The sequence below is a fragment of the Peromyscus eremicus genome, chromosome 3 (genome assembly GCF_949786415.1).
Source record: "Peromyscus eremicus chromosome 3, PerEre_H2_v1, whole genome shotgun sequence".
Taxonomy (NCBI): domain Eukaryota; kingdom Metazoa; phylum Chordata; class Mammalia; order Rodentia; family Cricetidae; genus Peromyscus; species Peromyscus eremicus.
In genome coordinates this window covers 69,495,679-69,520,557 of record NC_081418.1, presented here as the reverse complement: position 1 = coordinate 69,520,557, position 24,879 = coordinate 69,495,679, and the positions used below count along the sequence as shown (strand labels likewise).

The 24,879-nt window shown below is 43.0% G+C and overlaps 1 protein-coding gene across 1 annotated transcript in view; it reads right to left on the bottom strand.

Moving 5' to 3' along the window:
- The window catches only part of Creb5 (cAMP responsive element binding protein 5), a 293,736-nt gene that overhangs the window by 147,977 nt on the left and 120,880 nt on the right, over positions 1-24,879 (bottom strand). Inside the window, 1 exon segment of the mRNA XM_059256673.1 lies at positions 5,672-5,723. Coding sequence (XP_059112656.1) covers positions 5,672-5,723 — 52 coding nt within the window.

Sequence of the window (24,879 nt, the reverse complement as noted above, 5' to 3'; positions counted from 1 at the left end):
GGCACTTAGCATGAGAACTTTTAGATACTCTGAAGTCCCTGTCTCTAAAAGTCTAGACGTCTTCAATATCGTGTCCAAACCACTTTACAGTTTGTTTTGTCTCGTTTTCCCTTCACCTTTTAAACAAAGGTTAGTGGCCAGCCATGAACAGTAAGGTACCATGCCAACTCCTTTGATTAGGAAAGTAACACCCCGGCTGTCTTTTGTCTGCTCCTTTGTCCCTTGTTAATGTAACTTTACAGTGTCCTCTGGATGTCTGAGTCTAGGCAGCTAGAAGAGCAGCATATTGTCCTGCTGTTCGTCTGGGGACAGCCACCTTGTCCCTGGGGGCTGGCACGCACCGGCCTAGTATAAAACACAGGTCCAAACAAAAGAACTACGCTTCCCTTTTACATGATGTTGCTGCCCCAGAACAGCATGTCCGTTTCCTTCACAGCTGGCCTGCTTGCCTACTCTGGCAGGAAAAGCGCTTGTCATTTATGATGTTTATAATTTGTGTGCAACTTTCATAGTAAACCCTGGTTGTCCTCCCCTTCAAAATAATACATTTCAAACTTTTCATAAGGACAGGGGAAACACCCTACTATACAGGCAGTGAATGAATGGAAAAACTTCTAGAAAGCCAGACCCTAAAAAAAAAAAACAATCAATTATCCCTAACTTAGAAGTAAAATTCAGAAAATAGCAGAGCTTGCCTGAATTCCATGACTGTGTTTCAATAAAGACAGGGAGATTTATTTATGAAGTTCAGTTTCTAAGCCTGGAAAATAATGTATGCCAGTAGGTATGCAAATAACCCAGAGAGAACATGATGCATTGAAAATATGTTGCTTTTGTGCAGAAAGTGGTAGGGGTGGGGGTGGGGGTGCTCATGGTTTCCCTTATGACATGTTGACATTGAGACCGAGACCCATGGAAGTCAAAGGGTAGGGAGGCTTGATGGGAGGGAGGCAGGGGAGAGAGAAAGAAAACATTTGTGGAGAAATCTTTCCTTCAAATTATTATGTAAGTTCAAGAAACCTGAGCAGCTAGCAAGAATGATGGCCGAAGCCTTAAAGAGTCCCAGTAGGCTCAGGGGGATGGGAGCACCCTGGCTGAGTTGGGAAGGCCTATGGGAGTGGGATAAGGAGGCTGTGTGAGCCTGTGCCATCTGAACTAGGCTTTGGAGGTCGGGGAGAACAACTCCACATGTAGGAGATGGTGGGATCCTTTAAGTAGCTGCCACGTTTTCGACTGTCTCTCACCAGCCCATTCTTAGGAAAGAAGCTCAATGATTGCTTAGTGAATGGATGCTGGGAAGAATTCAGGAAGTCAAGGCCAGCCTGGGCTACATAATGAGACTCATCTCAAAAACCAAGATGGAGTGGGGAAGGAGGAGGAGGAGGAAAGAGAAGGGGGGAGGGAAAATGGAAAAAAAGGAAGGGAGAGGGAAGGAAGAAAGGAAGGAAGGGAAGGAGGGAAGGGAGGGAGGGAGGGAGGGAGGAAGAGAGGGAGGGAGGGAGGGAGGGAGGGAGGGAGGGAGGGAGGGAGGTAGTAGGGTCATTCAGAATCCTACTTTTTCATCGATAAGCTGCCACTTTGTTTTTCTCTTTCTAGTTGCTTACAGAATGTTGTCTTACTTTCTATAGATTAAGCCATAAGCCAGAGCAGCTAAACCATTGTGTGTATAGCTTCTTCTTGGTATTATATTGCTGGGACAAAAATGTCATTTATACTGGTGAAGGAAGGTGGCAATAATCTCAACTAATTTGAATACAGTTCTTTAGTGGATTTTTGTTCCAAGGCCACATCCCATTTTTAGAGTGCTGAGGCCTTGAGTATAACAGAAGGGAGACAGGGAAGCTTCCACTTGTGCCTAACAATTTCCAAATGATTTCTCCTCTGTTATAATTCATCTTCTAGAATCCAGTCTCAAAATTTCATATCTAGTAATGATGCCCAGTGCTATTTCCCAATGCTATTACGCACACGCACGCACGCGCGCACACACACACACACACACACACACACACACATGTATACTTGTCTCTGCCTTTACTTCCAGGGGAAGCGTAGAAGGGAGCCTGGCGTACGGGCTTGAACCACTGTACTTATACTTTATTCTTATATTTTAAACCCATCATCCCATTAGAAGTATAAAAATGCTGAAATTTATTTAAGCTTAGTCTAATTCACACAGAAACAGATTTCTTGTGTGTTTAAATTAGGAGGTAGTTTAAAACTAAAAATAATTGCAAAATATGTGGTCATAAAATACTGTGTGTTTATAAAGCTCGGTTTCTAGCTCCTATTGCCAAACTGTGCGGTGAGGATTAACAATAAAGCATTGCTCAGGGGCTTTGGGTTCCTTGCATGCAAGTCCTGCACCCCTGAATCCCAGCATCCTGAGAGGACACCAAAGAAGGTCCTCAGCCTGGCGGAGAAAGAGTGCTTTGCATCTAACATCTGCCATCCACTCATTCACACACAGAATGAGAGCTCTGCTGCCTTTTTGGAAGTTCGGTTTGTTCTCTTTTGCTTAAAACACACAACATCCTATCAGGCATGCAGCCCCATCGCCATTCCCATCTGAAGTGCCACAGGAACCAGTTCCAGCTGCAGAGGGGGAGTTTCCAGATCTCGATAATTGCCTGCAAAGGCTTTACTCAGGCGTGCCTAATAAACAGGAAAATCCCATCCGCCCAGAACTCTTTTTGAGTAGGTTGTTTAAACCATTGATTCCCATCCACGTCTGTGAAAGGAGTGAGTCAGTAGGTCAGGGCTCTGCGGCCAAGAAGCAAACAAACCATTTGTTCTCATTTTGCAAATCTCTCAACATGAAGACCTGTGATAAATCTTGACACATGTATCATCTTTAGAGCAAAGATTCAAAGATGGGAGGCCTGGCCAATAAAAGGGCTGATGGGAAACGCATCCATGCACTGGAGCCTAGCTTAGCTCCATGCTGCTTCCCCGCCACAGGAGGCGGCTGCACTCCTTAAGGTTTTCCACAGTTGGGTTGCAGCTGTCAGCCCTTTGTTGATCCCCCTCCCCAAAATGGAGACTCAACATGGCCTTCCGGTCACCCCTGGCTTTAATCAGCTCTGAGTCTGAGAACACCAGGCTGTGTCCTCCTGGGACAGCCACTCAGCCAGCTCTGGGTAAGCTGTCTATTTGATAGTGTTGCTCGTGTTTCTGGAACCTGAGCGCAGACATGCATTGTTCCCGGATACTGCCTGGGCTCCCCCAGCAGCTGCAAGCAGCGGCTTCTCTCGCAAGGAAGATGATGGCTGCGTGTACATCCCTCCAGCACATAAGCATCCCCAGCCTGCCTGAAACTCCAAATAGGGTCAACCTAACAGAGCCTTGGAAATGAAACAAACACCCTAATCAGTTCACAGGCACATCCTAATTGTGTTTCTTTCTGGTTCCAGGCAGTCGGTCATAAAATGAATAAAGTGAGTTTTATTCCTTGACTTTGAAAAATTTTAGCCCTGTTCTTTGAAAAACAAAAACCTGGGTCATGCACAGGAGAAATAGTTATAAAACAAACAAAGACGATACTTAACCTATCACTTGTCTGGAGTTAGAATTCCCGAAGTGCAGCTATCCTCCCCCACCCCCACCCCGCCCCTCCTCCCATTAGCGCATTTATTTATAGCACTGCTGTACATTAAGAACGATGTTTGGCAGGGGAGATGTTTCAGTGAGTAAAATGCTCGATGAGTAAGTACGAGGACCCGAGTTCAGATCCCCAACGCCATGTAACATCTGGCTCAGTGGAGTGTGTTCAGAACCTCAGAGTTAGTTGCTGGTACAGAGACAGGCAGGTCCTAGGGGCTTTGGCCAGTCAGTCTAGGTGAACCGGTAAGCTCTAGGTTCAGGGAGATGAGGCTCTATCTCAAAAATTAAGGTGGAGAGCAATGGAGGGAGGCACTCAACTTGACTTCTAGCCTCCACATACGCCTGAGACCAAACACAAACACAATTAAAAAAAAAAAGGTGGGGGGGAGGGTGCAAGGTAAACAACATGCAGTCACAAATGCTGTGCCCGTTATGAGAAGCAGCCCAGGACTGACTATGTGTCTGTCATTCTCCCAGCAAGCAGCTGGGAAACGGGAATTCCACCCCTCACTCACCCCACCCCCATCCCCGCCCATTTTTTCAGTCAGAGCTGTCTGTACAGAAAGGGACTCGAACATGCAAAACACAGTAAGGAAAACGCTTTTCCACAGATGGGTTTGTGGCTCCCTGCTAATGAGCAGAGCTGGCCGGCATCTAAACAGCTGCATTGAGACAGCCGATTGGTTTTCTACTTTACACGGATTCACAGTGACTAGAAGGCAGAGCTTTGGAGCAACTTCTTTTATAAAGCCTTTTATAAAAGGGGGTGTGGTAGTGGTGGCTGAGGTAGTAGTGAGGAGGAGAATTGCAGAGACGAGTGCAACAGGGATCAGAGCAGCTTTAACGCCACTGCTGGGAGTTGTCACAGTGGGCCCTGGCTTGGACTTCGAATCCCTCCTGACACAGTTCGAAACCAATTGTCCGACATCACCTTGAGAGTTTGAACTTGTCACCCGCCTCTCCAGTCTATACCATGAAAACATTCTCATCATTATATCCACCACACATCGAGCCTCTTCATACACGTGGCAGGTGTGAGTAATGGGCTCGGTGCCGTACAGATGGATAAACGTGTTTTCAGAAGGGATTATGCGTGTCTGGGATCCGGTCTGCCCAGAAGAGTATTCCATCATTGGAAAAGCTCACTCTTGAACAGCCCCTTTCCCCTTACAAAGGTTTTTGTGTGTATTCTGGAGTCGGCTACTGTCAAATACTTTTCAGAAAAAACAGACAGATGTGGAGAACAAGGTCAGCCCACTGCTTTGCTCTAAGTGGGGGAAGCGCACTGTAAGGAGTGCTCCGGAATAGACGTGAATCCCAGGCTAAGGGAAAGCAATGCTGGACAGGCACTCATTCTTTGAAGGGTCCTATGGTCACCTATGCCTTGGCATCTTCTTGCAGGTAAAGAACGTGGTCAGGAGCTCCTTTGAGAACTGTGGTGCAAATTCAACACTACACCCAGCTAGCCTTGTTGGGACATTGCTTCCCCATTTTACACGTTGGATCCAGGCCTTGGCAATTTATCCACCAAGCTGCCAGGAAAATCATCTGGTTGATACCAGAAATGGTTCAGGGGAAAGGATGAGGGACAGAGGAGTGAGAGTGATGGACTTTTGGGTGTTCAGAAAGCCACACGTGGCAATATTGCATGAGGCTAAATGGCATATTACCTTGTTGACTCCGGAAAGGATGAAGTACATGCACATTTTTAAAGTAGGTATAAAGATGAATAATGGACCTAAGAGTCAATAGAGTCATGCCTGGTAACTATAGACCTAGCTAACTACCCATGGCTGGTGAGGTCATGGACCCTGGAAGAGAACCTATTACTTCCACTCTCCTAAACCAGTGTGATCTCTAACTTCGTTCTAAATAGTTATCCTCACACCTACGGATGAGTGTAACCCTCACCCCTCATCAAAGAGGCTTCACGTTACAGCATGGAGGTCATTACAGAAAGCCACAGCTGGTCCATTGCACAGAACAACTGTTTATGAAACTGACTGTGAGGTGCCCACCCTCAACTGATACATCTACAACACAGCTCCTAACCTAAGGCTCAGGGAACATGGTGGAAGAGGACTGGGGAGATTCTAAGAGTCAGAGAACAAGGACATCTGCTGTGAGACAGTGTCTTCTCCACATGGGAGAGCTGCACAGAGAAGTGCAGGGAAGCTGCACAGAGATTTGAAATCTCCTAACAGGGTTGCCTAAACAGGACCTGCACGATGACACCAGTAGATCAGTGGATGGGGAAATCTCACAAGGCCCCACCCCTAGATGAAGAGCTATGGGCGATTAATGACTGCTGGGGAAGAATCAGTCTTCCCCAGTGATGAGCTCTCTAATGGGTTTCCCAATATCAAATGGCATGCACTAAATACATACACAACACTATGGACCTAGCAGGTTGCACTTATAATTTGTGTGTGTGTGTGTGTGTGTGTGTGTGTGTGTGTGTGTGTGAACAATACTAATTAAAGAAAAAGAGGTGGAAAGACTTAAATAATAATAAATTTTAATTTATCCATTAAAAAGGGCACAAGGATTATCTCAACAAACTTTTTCTTGCTGTCCCCTTTCCAATGTTTTAGGTTGTTTCTAATTTTAGCTGAAAAAAATGAAAATATAATTTGTGTTCAGTTAGAGCCTTGCTTTTGTTGATAATGCCTTTTTGTTTATTTTCATGAATAAATATATTTCCATGTGACCATCCCACAGAGGGACACAGTGGGCTAAATTTTAGATAAATACCAGAACATATGTCTATAAATTCCCTCTTGTTTAATGGAAATATTAATTGACTTTCTGAAGTTAAAACTGTTTTTAGCGTATGTTAATACATTGTTGGTTTTGCTAGGGCTCATTTGGAGCCCAGTTGTTGTTACTCTTTTTATGGTTTTGTGTTGTTTTTTTTTTTTTTCCACAACGCTGGGTGGCTGAGGACATCTAGAGCGCCTCAAACTCTACTGAGTACAGAACCAAGATCCAAACCAAGAATGCCTATGGACTCACCTCTGAATATGGCTAATACAAAAGTGAAAACCACACACATCACAATTGGCATAGACTCTTTTTATTAAGATGTATGATTATTTGTTGTGTGGGTGTGTGCCACTTGTGAGACAGTGCCTGTCCTGTGGAGGTCAGAAAAGGACAACAGATAACAAATTCCTTGGAGCTGGAATTATAGGCAATTGCTAGCACCTCAGACTGACACCAGGATTTGTTCTTGGGTCTTCTGGAATAGCAGGAAGTCCTAATTGCTGGGCTTTCTCTCCATTTCCAACATACACTCTTTTTTTATATTCAAAATGGATAATAGTGCTGGGGAGATGGCTTATCGGACAAAATGCTTGCATATGTAAAGGTCTAGTAGGTATGATAGCCTGCCAGCAATTCCAATGCAGAAGGCAGAGATGATGGCTCCCTGGAATAAATTGGCTAGCTAGACTAGACCTACTGGCAAGCTCTGGGTTCAACTGAGAGACCTTGCCTCAATGAATAAGGTGGAGTGCTATCGTGGAAGACTCCGGACATCAGCCATGGGGCTCTGACATGCATGCTCACACTCGTATGCACTCACACACAAAAAAAAAAAAAAGGAAAGAAAAAAATAACAAAATTTACCCTCTCAATCACTTTAAATGTTCAAGTTAACCAAAACCTTTTCAATTGCTTTTTATTTAGAGCCTTTTTGTTATAACTTTTCAGACAGGCAAAACATTTAAAGAGTAATGTGTTAAAAACTTGCATGACTAGCACTCAAATTCAGAAACAAAGTCGTGTTACAGAGAAGAACCTAACTTCTCCTTTGTGGTGCCTCACCTGTCCACTGAGCTGCTTGATTCTACTGCAGAGAGTAGAACACACAGGTATTTAGTTCAAGATGCTATTGCTTCTGAACCACCTCATCTCTCCAGATCGTCCTAGTCTCAATTCCGCAAAGCGCAAGATGAAGTACAAAGGAAAATAAACTGTCCAGGTCATAGGATGCCTCATTCGCAGGGGACACACTGTGGAGGGCTCTCACCTGTGACTACTTCTAGCCTACAATGCTGTTGTGCTCTGGCACTTCATAATATATTTATAAGCACTCCACAATATGTAATAAATCACTGTGTATTGATTTAAACAGTGCCATTTGCAAGCCTCAAAGTGCTGTACTCTATTACACACATAAAGGGGTTGGATCTCTTTGCCAGGCACTGACAGGCAGAAGCAGCTCAGGCAGGGGCCCTGGTTAGTCAGGTGGTGTCAGCAAAATGCAATAAGCCGAGGCTTGAAGTGGGGAAGTGAGTTGTGCGGATGCATTAAAGCCTTGGCTAATTGCTTGGGGGCTCTGTGTGATAGGAGGCCTTAGGTTTTCCACAGTCAGCAACAGAAACAACCTTTGACTTGTGTAAATCAGTGTTCTCATTAGAGCGACGTTGTGTCTGTCATTTCACAACTGTCACGTCGTTGGAAGTGAAAGATAGGTTTCAATGCAGTAAAGGCAAGCAAAAGAAAAACTCCACAAGCTTCTGCTGCAGACTCTGGTGACAGACACCTGACTGCTTCATTCACATGTCCCTGGATTCAACAGAAGCTCAGGTGGGCAGGGCTGGGGATTTTAAAACTCAGCCTAAAGGCAATAGTTTCTCTTCCCAAGAAACACGGGTACCTCAAAAACCTGTCACCCAAAGCTGCTTCAAGGGGTGAAACAGCAAAATACATAAAGTGTATTCATGAGTACAGCTGGGTCTACTTTTCAACTGGTGACCATCATTCAATTATTTATGAAAAGCCCTTGCAGAATGAACGTCCTTGCTAAAGAGGTATCTTCATGTCTTCTGATTGAAAGGAATATTTTCTGTTCAATGTTGACATTTTCTATGGAAGTGATCCAAGGTAATCACTCCCTCTCCCCGCCAAATCAAACAAAACTTGTTACTCATTTTCCTAATATCACTCTCTTCCTAATTTTAGTTCCACTCATGTCTGGGATACACAGCCCTAGGCCATCCATGTGTGATTTTCATAGAGAGAAGAAACAAGATTGAACTTGTAACAGTCATCAGCAAGATTTTTTTTAACCTTTGGACATGTATGCAAAGACAGCTGACTACCACCCATGTTCTCTTGAAGTAGATTTTCCTTGTGTTAAAATAATAGCATGAGATGCAATGGCAGATTTGAGTTACATTACAGTGATCCATTGTAATAAACCCACTAGAAACAGGCACACAATCCATCCTGAAAGAGTTCATTCCATGGAATGTGTGTAGTTGGAAGAATTATGTAATGACACCTTAGTCACAATCTAAATTGTACTGAGATATGCTGTATGCACTCTCATACTCACAACATCACTGCAAGAGATTATGTGAGCCCATTTCACAGATAGAGAAACTAAGGTTCAAAGAAGATTTGAGGATCCATGCAGAAAATATAGGAGATAGAATTCAGACTTGTTCTGTCTAGCTTGTTCCCACTACAGTGACTGCCACAATGTAAGCCTTTCTGAATTAGATCACACAATAGTCTCTCATTTATACCCACTCTCTATGAGCACTTACAATCCTGGCATTTTGTTAATTTGAGCCACTAATATTAAGTTACTGAATATATTTATTTGAAATCATTGTATGAGCCATTGCTTCTGTCATAGTTTTAAAGCAATTTAAACATGAGCATGTTTGTGTTATGAGTAAAGTTATAAAATTATGAATTACAAAATGCTATTGCAATTCTATATGCAGCTACTAATATTAATAATAGAAAAAGACATTAAGCTATCATATTAGATTAGAGAAATTGCATAAACTTTGAAATATGGCATATATACATTCATCTTAACAAATTTATTTAGTATTCTGAGAACAAGACGTTACTTCAAAACCATGCCTTGGTTTTGTACTAATTTGTAGAATAATGATGCTAACACGTGAAGTATTCCTTTACACTATGTGAATATATGCCACTGTGATTGGTTTAATAAAGAAGCTGAGTGGCCTATAGCTAGGCAGGATAAAGTTAGTCAAGAGAATCAGACTAAGAGGATGCTGGGAAGAAGAGGGTGGGATCTTGGAAGTCAAGAGGAGATGCAGAGGGAAGAAAGATGGACTTGCTGTACTGACAATAGGTACCACCACGTGATAGAGCATAAATAAGAAATATGGGTTAATTTAAAATGTAAGAGCTAGTTAGTGACAAGTCTAAGCTATTGGCCAAGCATTTATAATGAGTAATAAGTCTCTGAATGGTTATATGGGAGCGGGCTGACAGGACAGAAAAGTCAGCCTACATTAATATTTTCACTTCTAACCACCAACAGCCAGATCAAATGTCATTTGTCCTGTTTTTCAGATGGTGCCACCAGGCACAGTGAGTAGAGAACAGCAGGACTAGAATAGGAATTCAGCTTCCACGACTCCCTTCCAGTAGCTTCTAGGCCTTGCCATGTAGAATAGTGAACTTACAAGCATCAGAAACAGTGAGGGCATGGGACCAAGGAATTATACTTCTGATAAAAAAAAAATGAAGGATTCCAGGTGAACTGTGATATGAGAGTAGAGAACATGCACAATGCCTACAGTAGGAGCATTTAATGGGGGAAAGCTAAGCAATCTTCTTAACTCTGACAGGGGCTGGCACTGAATACCTGGAGGGGAAAAGAGAACCAGGAAAGGTCATAAATAGAGAAGGAAGTCCCAGAGGGTTTTTGTTTTGTTTTGTTTTTGAGGCAGAGTTTTGCTGTGCATGGCTGTCTGGTCCTGAATTCATGAATTTCCTGCCTCAACTTCCCCAAGTGCGCAGCCCGCAATGTCTTTCACTTAGGCTTATTCCCTGGTTCTACACCTACACTGTCACAATGTCGGCAGGGTGTTAATCTGGGCCACTTGAAAATGTATTTGCTGGGAAACACCCTTCTGCCCCCCCCCATTTCCCCTCCCTCAATGGGTTTTGTGCTATTTCTGTCTTTGCCCACTAACATCACCGACTCCAAATGCTCTCTAGTTTCTATTACTTTCAATAAAAATTACCTGGTATGCTGTTAAAAGATGCATGTATATTATAGGTTAATTTTCCAAGAGGTGCAAACCAACCTTTCCAACTAGTTGGAAAAACAGTAATAAACAAACAACAAAAGCTCTGTCTTCTAGCCACAAGCTGTCTTTCATCTCATTCTTCCTTTCTCTACCACCGCCAGCTCTGGATGGCTGCCACAGCTGAAAATAACCTGCAAGAGGGATTTCGTGACTACTAATTGGGGCAGTTGGCTTTTCTAGGGCACGGCTCCTGCCATCTCTATGCACATTGCAGGGAACACACCAGAACATGTCTATATACTATAGCAACATCCCGTTGTCAAAGACAATGAAAGTCACTGTTGGTTTTCTCCTTTTTGAACAAGCCAATTGAACTTGAGCTCTACAGGGCCATCTATTCCTCAATGTGTTTATTGGTATAGGTGGGTTTATTGGAATAGTTTGGTATCAGTTTTGTTGTTGTTGTTAAGAAATAGCTATTCTAGAGACTTCCTAATTGCTTTACATCATTGAGCAGAAATCTTCACATTTATCTCGGACAGGGAAAACATGTAATAGGCTGATTCTTGGTGGCCTGGTGTGTGGTGCTTCAGCATTCCACTTGAGGAATCTTAGGCTCTCTGGCCTGCATGACTGAAGCAGGTGACTAAGTCCTGCCAAAGAAATCAGCTCAGGCCACAAAATACGTGAATGGAAATGGCCACACGATTGATCTGACCAGGGCAATCAATAGTTCTCACAAAGACAACAAACAGGCATAAAACTGGGCTCCAGTTTCACAAGCAGAAATGATACATTGGCTAAACAAATTAAAATTATTGAATAAATAAATGAAAAGCCTCCTTCCAAAGAGTCTGGGTTTTTAGGTGCAAGTGAACTGCTCAGGTCAGCCTGGACACAGCCGATGTCCTTACCATGATCTTATCCGGAATCTTTCAAGTATTGAAGTGGATTATGCACGTTCAGCATCGTGCATGGCCTCCTTACACAGATGCTAGGCTACATGGGTGTACGCCACTACGAGTGGGGTCATATGGGGACAACATCCAGAGAAAGGGGCTCTGCACGTTCTGAGTGACATGATCTTCAGGCAGCACATTATTTAAAATGGTAGCCAGGTGGCTCTCATAACAGAGCTTCCTCTATAACTTAAAAAACCACCGTTATATTTTCTAGCGATTAGTTAGCTGGTTAGTCCATTACACTATCATAGTTTTGTTATTTCATGTGGAGCAAAAATGAAAGGGTAACTAATTTGTCTCGGGATGTATTTTTTCATTCATCAAATAATTATCAATAAACCACAGAAGTTGCCGGGCGGTGGTGGCGCACGCGTTTAATCCCAGCACTCGGGAGGCAGAGCCAGGCAGATCTACGTGAGTTCGAGGCCAGCCTGGGCTACCAAGTGAGTTCCAGGAAAGGCGCAAAGCTACACAGAGAAACCCTGTCTCGAAAAACCAAAAAAGTAAAAAATAAAAAATAAAAAACCACAGAAGATACGAGTTGTGACTCATTTCTCAAAGAGATGAAAATTTAATTGAAGAAGAATGTTAAAGTGTCAAATGAAAAGGCCAAAGTACCGTTTCTGACACTGACGAGGGCATCAGATCCCCTGCAATTGGAGTTACAGATAGTTGTGAGCAGCCATGTAGGCGCTGGGAAACTAATTCAGATCTTCCGCAAGAGCAGCAAGGACTCTTAACCTCTGAGCCATCTCTATGGCCCTTGCGTAGTAACTCTTGATACTGAAATATCTAATAGTATTTTTCCAATGTGTTCATCAAACTACTTCTCTTATCCCTCCAGAAGTCCACCACTGAGGGCAATGTGGTGTCTTTCACCAAGCCAGTGCTCTTGAGACACACATTTTTTCCTGAGATTGTATCCTGTGAGTGTTGCTTCAAATGAAATAATATCAAGAGAAATCAGAAATGGGGGTGCTAATCTATGGTCTACCCTCAACATAAACTGTCACAATACAATTAGCATGACCCCTGATAAGGACATCTCTGCCCTCCCAGCTCTCTCACAGGGCACAGACATAATTATACCACATTCAATGCATCTTATATTAGAAAACACAAATCTTGTTAACCTTCAACTTCTGGGATGAGTATTATCTTTCTGTGTACGGTAACTCTTAAACATTGAAAAAAATATCTTTTAGGTTATTAGAAAAGTCCAGTGGCGGATATAGGACACCTCCCTGCCAGTGGGTAGTTAGGGGAATGATAGAGACTCCATAGACAAGACGCTATTCCAGTTACTCTTTGGTTGCCCACAAATCTTTATGATAAGATCCTATTATGAAAGACAACACACAGTTTTGTCACAGGACACAGAAAAGTCAGGCTTATCTTGGCTCTGAAGCATCCTTCCTGCTAGCTAGCTTTCATAGTGCCAGAAGGGACTATGCATGCTGCCAGGGGCTGATGGAAGTCCTCACCAACCCACCCTTGCTGTGTGAAGCTGGGAGTTACAATATCAACCAGCCTGGAAACATACATCCAGTGGTGAAACAGTAACATGAACATTATAGTGATAACCAACAGCTTTCTCATTGGATTTAAGACTCCACCCACAGGATGGACCCCATACCTGGTACTGTAAATCTGGCTAAGAATCCATGGATAGAGAGGTCACATATTCTAAGGAAGAGTCTACTACTGTTATTTTGCTAAGTGGGGAGGTATCATCAAACTGCCTTCAAAACACCTACCCTTAGTCCCGAAGATTAGACAAGCTCTAATCCCTCATCAGAGAAGCCTGTTTTACAGAGGACGTCAGGTAACAGAGACTCAGTCTAGTCAACATGCACAGAATAAGTGGCTATGGGATGCTCAGTTCCAGATGCGATATCTCTATCACTCCTTCCTCCCGAGGCTTAGAGAACATTGCAGGGGATGAGGCAGAAAGATGGAAAGAGCCAGAGGCCAGGGAGGACTGATACAAAAGGTCTTCTGGCCATGGCAGGGCAATTCGGCTCATGAACTCACAGCAGCTGTGGTTATCTGTAAGACCTGCACAGTCAAGCCTGCCAACATTCTAGCCCGGATTGGGGAGTTGCTCATGAGGCCTCATTCCTAACTGTAGGGCTATTGACAATTAATGGCTGCTAGGCAAGAATCAGTTTTCTTCATGGTGGGGCTTTGGATATGTTGTCCATGTTCCAATTGTCGGCCTTATACACATGGACATTAGGGCAGTTTGTCTGTTCTCTGGGTATATAAGGATAAATACTTTGAAGGTAGTTTGATGATATGTCCATTTAGTAAAATGACAGTGGCAAGCTCTCCTCTAGAATGTATGACCTTTTCAGCCACTGGACTTCACAGTCTGTAAAGGGAAAAGAATGAGAATATAAAGTTGTGAGGTGGTGGGGGTTCTGGGAGGAGTTGAAGGGGAAAACTGGGTATGACTATCATCAAAATACATTGTATACATGTATGAAAGTTTTGAAGAACAGATAAACAAAATAAAAAATTAATGAGTTAATTTAAAAAATAACGAACTTTGCATTTGCTATGTGTAGTTCAAAAATTCCTTCCATCCATATATTCTGAAGCCACGGTTTGGATTAGAGGTCATGTGACCTGTGGCATCAAACTCCATAGCTGCTAGACACAGTTATTTTTCATTCAAACCGAGTAAGATTAAATAAAATATAAATTCATCCCTTCATTGCAATAGGCACATTTCAAATTCTCAACAGCTGTATTTCAGGAAGTTCTACTGTACCATACTTGCCTGGACTGAAAAGCAGGTGGATGACACTGGGATTTACGTAAGCTAAGAGTTATTTTAACCAATTTTCTTCTATTTCTTCATAATAAAGTTGCATATTTTTTATTAAATTACAAGTACAACCAACATCATAGTATTAGAAGGCCAGACCCTCAAGCTGGGCTCAGTGGCACAGGCCTGTAACCCAGCTTACTTGAGAGGTTCAAGGCTTGGCTAGGCTACTTAATGAAACTCTGTCTCAAAATTTTTTAAATTTATTTTTTATCATTTTAAGTGTCTGTGTGTGTGTGTGTGTGTGTGTGTGTGTGTGTGTGTGTGTGCGCGCACACACACGCACGCACACACGGGCACATGTGAGTGCCAATGCTTGCAGAACTTCAACTCCCCTTGGTGCTGGAGTTGTGAGCAACTGACATGGGTGCTGGAAACCAAACTTGGGTCTCTGGAAGAGCAGTAAAAGCTTTTCTCCACAACTCTGTCTCTCCAGCCTTCACAAAACTAAACTATTAAAAACTGCCATATGTCAGTGGTAGAGCACTTTCCTCGCATGTGTGATACCCTACTTAATTCCTAGAAAACCATGCCTTCTAATCATAACTGGGATGCTTTTCCTTTTTTAAAATATTTTTTTTTAATTTTTATTTTATGTGCATTGGTGTTTTGCCTGCATATATGTCTCTATGACGGTGTCAGGTCCCCTGGAACTGGAGTTACAGACAGTTGGGAGCTGCCATGTGGGGGCTGGGAACTGAAACTGAGTCCTCTGGAAGAGCAGCTGGTGTTCTTAACCACTGAGCCGTCTCTCCAGCCCCCTGGGATGCTTTTCATTGAAAACCTTCACTCTCATATTTATAACTAAGAATTATTACAGTAACTTTCAGACATAGGCTCCTTTAAGAGGATGGCTTAAATCTACCTGCTTTGGGGGAAGAATCACTGTTAAGTTAGCTGTAAATAAAGTGCATGATCCAGGCTTGGCCAGTTATGTGTGCTCCAACTGACTTGAATTCTGGAACAAGGTGAGAAGACAAACAGAGCTGAACAAGTGATGTGTCTCTGACACTGAGGGTGGGCAGGCTAGAGACAGTAGCCACAGACCCTGATCAGACCTGTTTCTGCTGCAAATGTTCTAATCCCCGGAGTTAGTCTCATTCCTTTGTAAGGATGTTTCCCTCTTCCTCTTCTAGGTCATTCTGAAATCCCAAATAGCCCTAGAACTATTTTTATATTTTTTGTGTTGATAATGACAAAAACAATATTTTTCTTCTCATCACCAAGAAATTCCACTGCCATATTATCTGTGTTTCCTCCTGTGTCATTTCCACAATTGATAAACAGGGTTTGGAGATTATTGTAGTTTTGGTTCAAAGAAAAATTCCAGGTGCAAGTGTTTCATCATTTCCATTTTGTACAGAGGCAACATTTTAGAAAATTTACAATTGTTGTTAATTCCAAAATCATTAGCAGTAACAGTACACATGCATTTTCGTGCATGTGGACGCACACACACACACACACACACACACACACACACAAATAAAATAAAGTAAATCTTCATCTTCAAAATATAACTTGAGAAAAGAATATTTCAACCTACAAAGAAATATGGGAAAACATACAAAAAGAAAACATTTCAAATTCTTAGTCCATTTCTAATCTGTCTTTTGGGTTTCCATGTAAAAATATTCCCTCTGGAGACACCTTTCTTCTGAGTTAAAGGTTTTGCTCCCTGTTAGCTGGTTCCTGCTGTCATGACAAGTGGTGTTATTGCCTTTCAAACAGAAAGTATTCTTGGTGTGAGGACCCAGGGAGGTTGGCCTTCTGCATTATTACCATGCATAGTAGCTGAGCTCCTTTCGCCAATGAGTGATAGGGAGCATCACCCAAATCATTAAAGGTATCACCGACCAAGACTAAAAATCAGGAGAAGGCCTTGGTGTGTCCGTAAGCCGAGAATTTTGCCAACAAGCTTTGTTCTTTGGTGTGAGCAGAAAGCTCTAAAGGGTCAGTCATTTCATGTAGTTCCCTGGACACACTCAAGGAGACTGTAGCCCCATTGCTTCATGGGAGATATGGCTGAAGGCTCTCCCTTCCACTTCCCCTGCCCTTGATTTTCTTGGCATGTGTGGACTGCTCATGGAAAAACAAGGCTGGGAGGATTTCTCATGAAAGAAGGTTTCGCGGACTCCCTTCCTGAGAGAAAGAGAATCAACAAGCCGTACAGATCTACAAAGATTCAGTACTGGGAACTGGTCCATATGATGATGAAGTGAGAAGGACCAAGAAAGAAGATGATGTAGTTCAGTCCCAACCTGAAGGTTAGGAACCCAGAGGTCAACAGCATAAGAGTTAGGCTGAGCCCAAGCTGGAGAACCAGGAACATGATGCTCCAAGGTTGGAATGACGGATGTTTCAGCTCACACAGACAAATTTACTCTTCCTCTGCCTTTGTGTTCTGTCTGGGCCTTTGATGAACTGGATGCTGCAGCCCATCATTGGTGAATCTTCTTTATTCAGCCTGCTAAGGCAAATGCTAGTTTCCTCTAGGGACAGAGGCATACACCTAGAAGCAATGCTCTACCAGCTGTTGGGCCTGCCTTAGCCCAGTCAAATCAACATGCAAGATGAACTGCCCTGGCAAAGATATCTCTTCAAATAAAAGAAGCCTCTTTGCATGTCTACTTACTTCCTGGTACATCCACTACCAGATTCCATTCTCCCTCTTCTCATTCCTAACAGGGGGTGTGTTCTCCAAGTAGTCATAAATAGTGGTAACTTTTCTGTGTTTTCCTCCACATTTCCAAATATTATAGTCTATATAATTCAGGTGCCTGCAAAAATACAGTGCAAGCATTCTAGAGATCCAGAGATTACAAAAATCACTTAAGTCAGGCACGATATCACAGCATGCCAACAACCACTTACATCCAAAACCCACACACAAACCAGACAGATTATCTGGTTTTCAGAAAAGGGGCAAAATCATACTGCTATCTTGGGATTTTCCAGTTCCAGGCTACAACATTCTCCTTCATAAAGATCAAAGGGTAATTAGGATTTCATCACAGTAGCAATTATACTATAAAGGGACCCACAGTTTGTGGGATAAGAAAAAGAGATCATTCTTAAAGCCACCCACCTTCCCACAGTGTCATCCCACTCTAGGGCAGGCAGCAATGATGCTAGAAGTGGAATTGGAACAGGAAGGCCCTATCTAGTTGTCCTGCAGAACTTCCTTCTGAAAAGACAGTGGGCAGCATGCAGCTGAAAGCGGTCTCATCCAACTCACCACAGTCTCTGCTCTAATGAGTCAAACATGCCATGGAGTGTGCTCAGTCTCACTGTTTGCTGTGCTAAGTGATCATCACTCTCAAGGAAGAGAAATCTGGAAAGACTGCTGGGAAGTGGTGCAGCTGGGATGACCAAAGCAGTTCTTTTGGAAAATAAAACTATTATAGAGAGTCAGTAGGCACTCTTAATTTTAACACATTAATAACTTAGATGTATTCAAATCCTCCTGGCATACACATATCTTTTGTTTTGAATCATCCCTGACATCTGCCAATAAAGTTACAAGTTGAAACATAGCTTTTAATCTCTTGGCCCCACCCCTTCCCTCGGCTCATTTATAGATGAGCTCCTTTGTTTCCTGGTTGGCACTGGGGTATATGTTAGGATCCTGAGAAAGGGTTATGTTTGCAAATCCAAGTTTGTATTTTTGCCATCATGGAAAGCAGGTGTATTGATAAACCCTCCCCCTCTTCCCCAGTGAGCTCACCTCAGAGCAATCCGATATATCATTGGAAGACCTAGAACTCCTCCTTCCTCTAGTGCCACTCTGGAGATCATGAGGAGGAAAGACTTTAATGGAAAGGTTTCTAGCTTTAGAAAGGATATTGGACCATTGTTCAGCCCAAAGACCTGTGAGGCACATGCTCCATGATGTTCTCATCTACAGGCACCAATACAGCCAAGGGCAGAGCTGCCGTCTTGCACAGACTTGCCTTCGACTGAACCAGTGACCCTGGCAATGGTAAAACCTGACAGCTCTTGAAGTCCTCCTACATTCTGGATTCTGGATACATCTAGCCTGATCACATGGAAAGGCTCCCAACAGGCTATGAAATACACACTTCCATTATCCACCATTGTAGATACACAGACACAGATAGAGTGTAAGTACCCTTCCCAAGGTCACACCATTTTGTTCAGTTGAGAGAGAACATGCGTCTATTGTAAAGCAGAGACTATGGGGGGGGGGGAGCATGGCCACAGGTCATATGGGGATTGGTGGACACTAAAAGTCAATGGAAAATGAAATGTTCTTCTCTCACCAGTTTGGAATGGAAGAAAAGTGCCAGACATACAGACACCTAGAAATTCAACCCATATGCTTCAGCCTTTTGGTGACTTTGGATGAGTACACCTAATCTTAGCTGAAAGGTTCCCTTGGGGATTTGCAAGCATTTAAAAAGTTTCTCAGGAAGGCTAGCTCCAGAGCTCAAATCTACAACTCTGCTGATTGGTTTCTTAGAAGCATCCACACTGTTCCCAAAATCACATGAACAGAGAAAAGTTATAAGGTCTCCAAGTTCAATGCAGGTGCTATGCAAACCCTTTAGACTCTGAATATTAAGAACTTAATCTTGAAAAAAAAAATCCTTTTCACAAAGTCTCCAGAATGTTGGTGCCAGCCAGGTGCTATGGTGTATTTGGCGTGTGGGGTGGGATGTATAAGAGGGAAGAAGCCACTCCACAGGGCTGCGTCAATGTGAAAGACTAAGGTTAAAATCATGCTTTCCCTTTCCAGACTCTTTTTGGATTGGAACAAATCTACAGCCCCTGGAACCATCAAGGCTTGCTTGTTACTGCCATCCTCAACCCAGATGCTAGCTGTTACATGGACACATTCGCGTCTGCTCCAGTCATTGTTCTGATTTCCTCCAAACTCCACGGAGGAGGTGTGAGCCAGCTCAGATGTTCTCGTACCAGGATTGACTTGTGGCTAATACATGAGCCCTTCAGTAGACTCTTTTCCATGAAGGAATGAAGTTCACATCTGCGCGGGTCAAGCAGCCCAGTAGGTCTTGCACCATGCAAGCCAGCAAGCTCCCTGCCGAACGCTAACAAGCCGGTTGGCAGACCATATTAAAACCCTCCCAGGCAGAAAAGGCCTTTGTGTGTGAAACAGAAAGTAATGTTCAGCTTGAGCTATTTTTAAAAAATGGAATAAAACGAAGTTGGTAAATGCATGATTCAGTTAAGCTAAATAGTTGTGTTAGTAACAGCTTCTCACTCTCCGTGTTTTAATTATGTCACCTGGGACTGGGACGAAGGCTGAGGGTGGGGCACAGAGATTTTAAGGGCTTGTTTGCTTTCTGTCCCTTTACTGCTGGTGAACAACAAAAAAAAAAATCTCCACAGGCAAAAATTCTTTGCATTGCCAATAAAATAGCTTCCCCCTGGTTTTTATCAGTGCAGGTCCCACAAGGAACTGACAGCGGTTTATGTCAATGAACAAGATGTATTGTCTTCAGATTTATTTTTCATAGCAAAAAAAAAAAAAAAAGTTCATGTTGAACTTAAAACAAGGAAACAAAGAACAATGGAGACTCTAATTTGTGGTTCCAACACAATCACTGGGTTGAAGAAAGGCCATCTTGCACCCAGCTATCTATGGGGAACCTACTAATCTGGCACTCCTGGGCCTGGCCTCACGTGATGACACGGACTTGCAGGGATGCACGGGACACATGGACATACATGTTTTCCTTCTTCCTTTTACTCACTGGCTTGATGTGTTTCTGTGTGTGTACTTCTGGTTTCTATGGTCTAGCCATAAAAACTCACGGGATGGGGGCTGAAGGTCAGAGAAACAGAATGAAAGAATGAAGGAGAAACCCCGAAGGCATGAGGCCAGCTCGGGTACAATAAGCAGGAAAGGCGACAGAGCTGAGCCGGCTCTGTAAGATAGTTCTTACTTTACTTTAGCTCACCTTACTCTTTCATTACTTGTGGAGAAAATGCTGTAGCTGGAAACGAAGGGCCCTGCTCAAAGCCTATTTGGAAATTTTGGATTTTGTTTTTCTGTTTTGTTTTGTTTTTCTCCACCAAAAAAAAAAGAGTGCCTGCCCTTCTGTGGCCTGGCAATCGGTGCCTGAGGACAAGCCTCCCAACAGAATAAAAAGAACGTAAGCTGGAAGCCAGGAGGCCTTCGTTCTGAGTATGGCCCACTACAAAGCTGTCATGACAACGTTGGTGTCTCCTTAGACCCCGTTTAGGTCCGTGTTTCTTTTTCTCAACCATGGACTCCCCCAGACAGTCCATCCGGATCAAGGAATTCTCCCAGTCCTTACTCCCTTCCCCTCCTCACCCTTTCTGCCCTCCCCACAATGCCTACTCTTGACTGCCAGTGTGTTTAGATTGGAAGCACTGTAAGGATGGGGGTAGGGAGCACCTCTGGGCTTGTCTGTCAAGGATTATCTAGATTAGGTTCACTGTGGAAGATGCACCCCAAATGTAGGCAGTACTGTGCCAGGGGCTGGGATCCCAGACTAAAGGACTGAGTAAAAATGAGAAAGAGAGTTGAACGTAAACAGTCCCCAGTCTCTGCTTCCCGACTGTGGACCCATGTTCCTGCCACCATGCCTTGCCTGCCATGATGGACTTTATGCCCAAGACCAGTGATTCTCAGCCTTCCTGATGTTAAGGCCCTCTAATACAGCTCCTCATGTAATGGTGACCTCCAACCATAAACTTATTGCCATTTCTACTCCATAACTGTAACTGTACTAGTTATGACTCATAGTGTAAATATTTTTGGAGATAGAGATTTGCCACAGGGTTGCAAGCCGCAAGGTGAGAGCCACTGCCCTAGAAGTATGAGCTAAATCAACTCTTTGTTCCTTAACTCCCTTTTGTCAGCCATTTGGCACACAAATGGGATAAGTAACTAATACACTTCTCATTCTCTTCTCATCAGTTTCCCCCTTCCTTTTCCTTTCTCTCTCTCTCCTGCTCTTTCTTCTTTTAGAGATTTAAAACATTACCTGTGTAAGCTAAACCCAAATTCTTCCATTGAGTCACATCCATCGCCTAGGATTTCCTGATTTTCCCCTTGAAATTGCAGGCCTGCCTTTCATAAACCAAACACAGTCCCTGCACAGGCCGCCTAACAGAGGCTCATTTATCACGACCCTCCAACTCATTTCTGAATCCAAACCCTAGACTATGTGATTTCTGTGGGAACTGTCAGGGAGAGATAATCTAATCTCCCCAAGGTTATTGTTCACTGGAGATTGCCCTCTCCCAGGACTACTGCATGTCCACTGCACACTACTTGAGCAGGACAAAGGTCTTGGAGTGTATACCCCTAACTTCATGATGAGTGGTAGCAACGGCTAGGAGGATATTTTCTAGGTGACATTTGTCGACCATTTGGAGAAACTAGTGTTCTAAATGGAATCTCAACACAGCTGTTCCAAGCATTTTGAGTTGGGAAAAGCTGTAAAATGTAAAAAGACTCAGTGAGTCTTTGGGGGAAAATAACCTCTACTCAGACTCTACTGTTGCCGTGACTGAGGAGCTGAACGTAAAGACAGCTTTCTCTTGATGCACCAGGCATGTGTGGGTCTCTCTGGGGAGTCAGGTAAGAACTGTCATCTTAAAGAAGACGTGCAGGCCATACACTTGCAGGAGGTGGTGTTTGAAAACACCATTCAGTTACACCCCCTATTTTAAGGCTCATTTTGTAATTAATTCTATTTATAGGGCTTAGTACTTGAATGTTCTTCCATAGCTCTGTCCTATGGTGACCACACAGGGTAAAATTGATCAGTCTACTTTTCCTTTATCTAGCTTGTCACAAGTATTCACTTGATGGAAATAATAGAAAACAAATTTATCCAAGTGATAAAATGAACAGCCAAGTATGTGCAATTTTGGTTAGCAGTTGTTAACACTGTTATTTTGGTGTTGCTGTTCTTTGAAAGACATTTAGTCAGCTTTTCATCATTATCACCATGTTCTTGGTCTCCTCTGAGTCCATGATTAAAGCTGAACTGCAATGTGAGTGTTGTCAATGACTTCAAGCATAAAACCGTGAAACCTCCATATAATGTCATTGCAGAAAAGGATACTCATAATATTCTTATGGATGTGTTCGCGCATGAGTGTGCGTGCGTGCGTGTGTGTGTGTGTGTGTGTATGTGTGTGCGTGCGTGTGTGTGTGTGTGTGTGTGTGTGTGTGAGTGTGTGTGTGTGTGTGTGTGTGTGTGTGTGTATGTGTGTGTTTGGCTTCTTTCTTTAGGATAGCAATTTGAATCAAAGCTAGGACCATGATATCATGAGCAATGTTACAGTGGCTATTACATATTATAAATTCTCAGTTAATAACTTTGCTATTATATCTCTCAAGAACCTTTTTATTCAGTCCACACAAGCCCAGAAATATAAAAATGTATTGGAAAAATCCAGGAAAGACAATTACTTAAACATCATAAATCAATATTCTCACCCAAAGATGGGATTCTAATAGTGACAGAGGCAAATAGTGAAATGCTGTAAAGTGCCTGTTAACTTACTAAGGAGGTGTTCCTACCATTTGACAAGATCATTCAGTGCTGAGCTCTCAAAACTCTTCAGCCCCAGATCTAGGATCTGCTACTCTTCCATGCTTAGATATGCACCAAGAGTTGGAATTAAAACACAATGGAACTGTAAAAACCAAAGTCAAAACGCAAGGCACCCAGCGCCTTCCATTAGACACCAATTCTCAACCAGCTGACCTTTAGAAGTAGAAAGAGCCATGGCAACAACCTTGATTCATTCACTAAGGCTTCTAGGCATGTCCACTGTCTAACCTGTGGCTCTTGGGCTACATGTAGCCACACTTGGCCAAGGATAGCTATGAATGTGGCCTGATTTAATGTTGTAAACATACTTTATTAGCAAAATCAGCCTACCATTTTGTTTGTTTGTTTTGTTTTGTTTTCCCCCTTGAAGTATCAGAAATTGACCCAGGGGCCTTGTACACACACAGCAAGTGTTCTGTCCCTGAGGACAATTCTAGACGTATTTTCACCTTTTATTTTGAGACAATCTTACTAAGCCACTTTGGCTAGCCTTGAGCTTACAATGCAGCCCAGACAGAACCTGCTAGAAGTCTTCCTGCTCAGGTTTGGAAAGCAAAATCTTCTAAAAAATTGTCTACTGAGAAAATGAGTTAATGAATGAGCATATAAAAATGATAGGGTGCTGTAGAACTGAAGGTGGTCTGTACTGGAAGCACCATCGGATCCGTAAGTGGAGAACATAGCACTGACTGAGAGTGGGGAAAGGGTGGTGAGGAAGAGGAAAAGAAAATGATGAGACTTTTCAAGGAGATAAATGATATACATAGCACAGACTGTCAGGTTGTCGGCCATCATTGAAAGAGAAAAGTTAAAAATGACTGCGGTGATTTACTCAGAAATAACAGAACATAAAAGGCAGACATAATGTCTATTATTCCAGAATTTATAGTCTAGGAGAAGCAACCATAAACAACTAACTATATAAGCAAGTTATTTTACTATAGTAGACACAAGAGCCGCACAGGAAGAAAGGGCTACCGTGTGGTGTTTCTTCTGCGGAGGCACAATGCTCAGGGAAGGTGAGCTTCAGAAGTCACCAGTGGCATGGAGTACAGATGCTCACCAGTCCTTAGGTAGGTGACAGACAAAGTTCCCATGGGAAAATGCTGTCAACATAGTCTAGCTGTGAGGGCTGGTACTCCTCACCTGGAGTCCTAAGTCCCGTCGTGTTGCCACAGCCTCCCTCCGAGGTGGCCTCTGGGAGAATGCTGTAAGCAAAGAGCATAAACATGGTGTCTGGCCACAGCTGGGTGTCACTCACTTCACTTTCTTGTCTCAAGGAAAGAGCCTTGTGTGAATATATCAATATCAAAAAATACTGCAATACAAAAATAAAAGAATAGCACAATAAACTGAAGGAACCACAGACAGGAAATGGGAACAGATGCATCTAAAGTTTCACCCAGTTCTGCAATCCTGTGATTTTATTGCTTAATGGTGATTTGTTGGTTTTATTTGACTCTTTTGGCATGCTCAGCTGACAGGTTGCTGGACATGCTTTTTTTTTTTTTTTTTTTATCTCTTCAGAAAGCTTGGCTCACAGGTTTGAGCTGCATGAACATGGAACGGCTTGGGAACAATTTAGAATGGTCAGGTGGGGCTGCCAAGAGTTAGGGAAGAACCTTGTCACCTGGCATACACCAATCTGGAGTGCAACTGTATGTGGATGAATGAATTTCTAACTGAAAGCAGTGTGAATGAACGGATTTCTAAAAAGCAACAGAAATCTTATGGAGTAAGAAGCTGAAGTGGGTAGGTTAAAAAAAAAAGACAAAACCCTTAAGCCAGAATAAATATAGACAGTTGGTGACAGACTTCTAAAGAGATAGAACAATGATCTGAAGAAAGAGTAGTTGATTAAAGAGGGG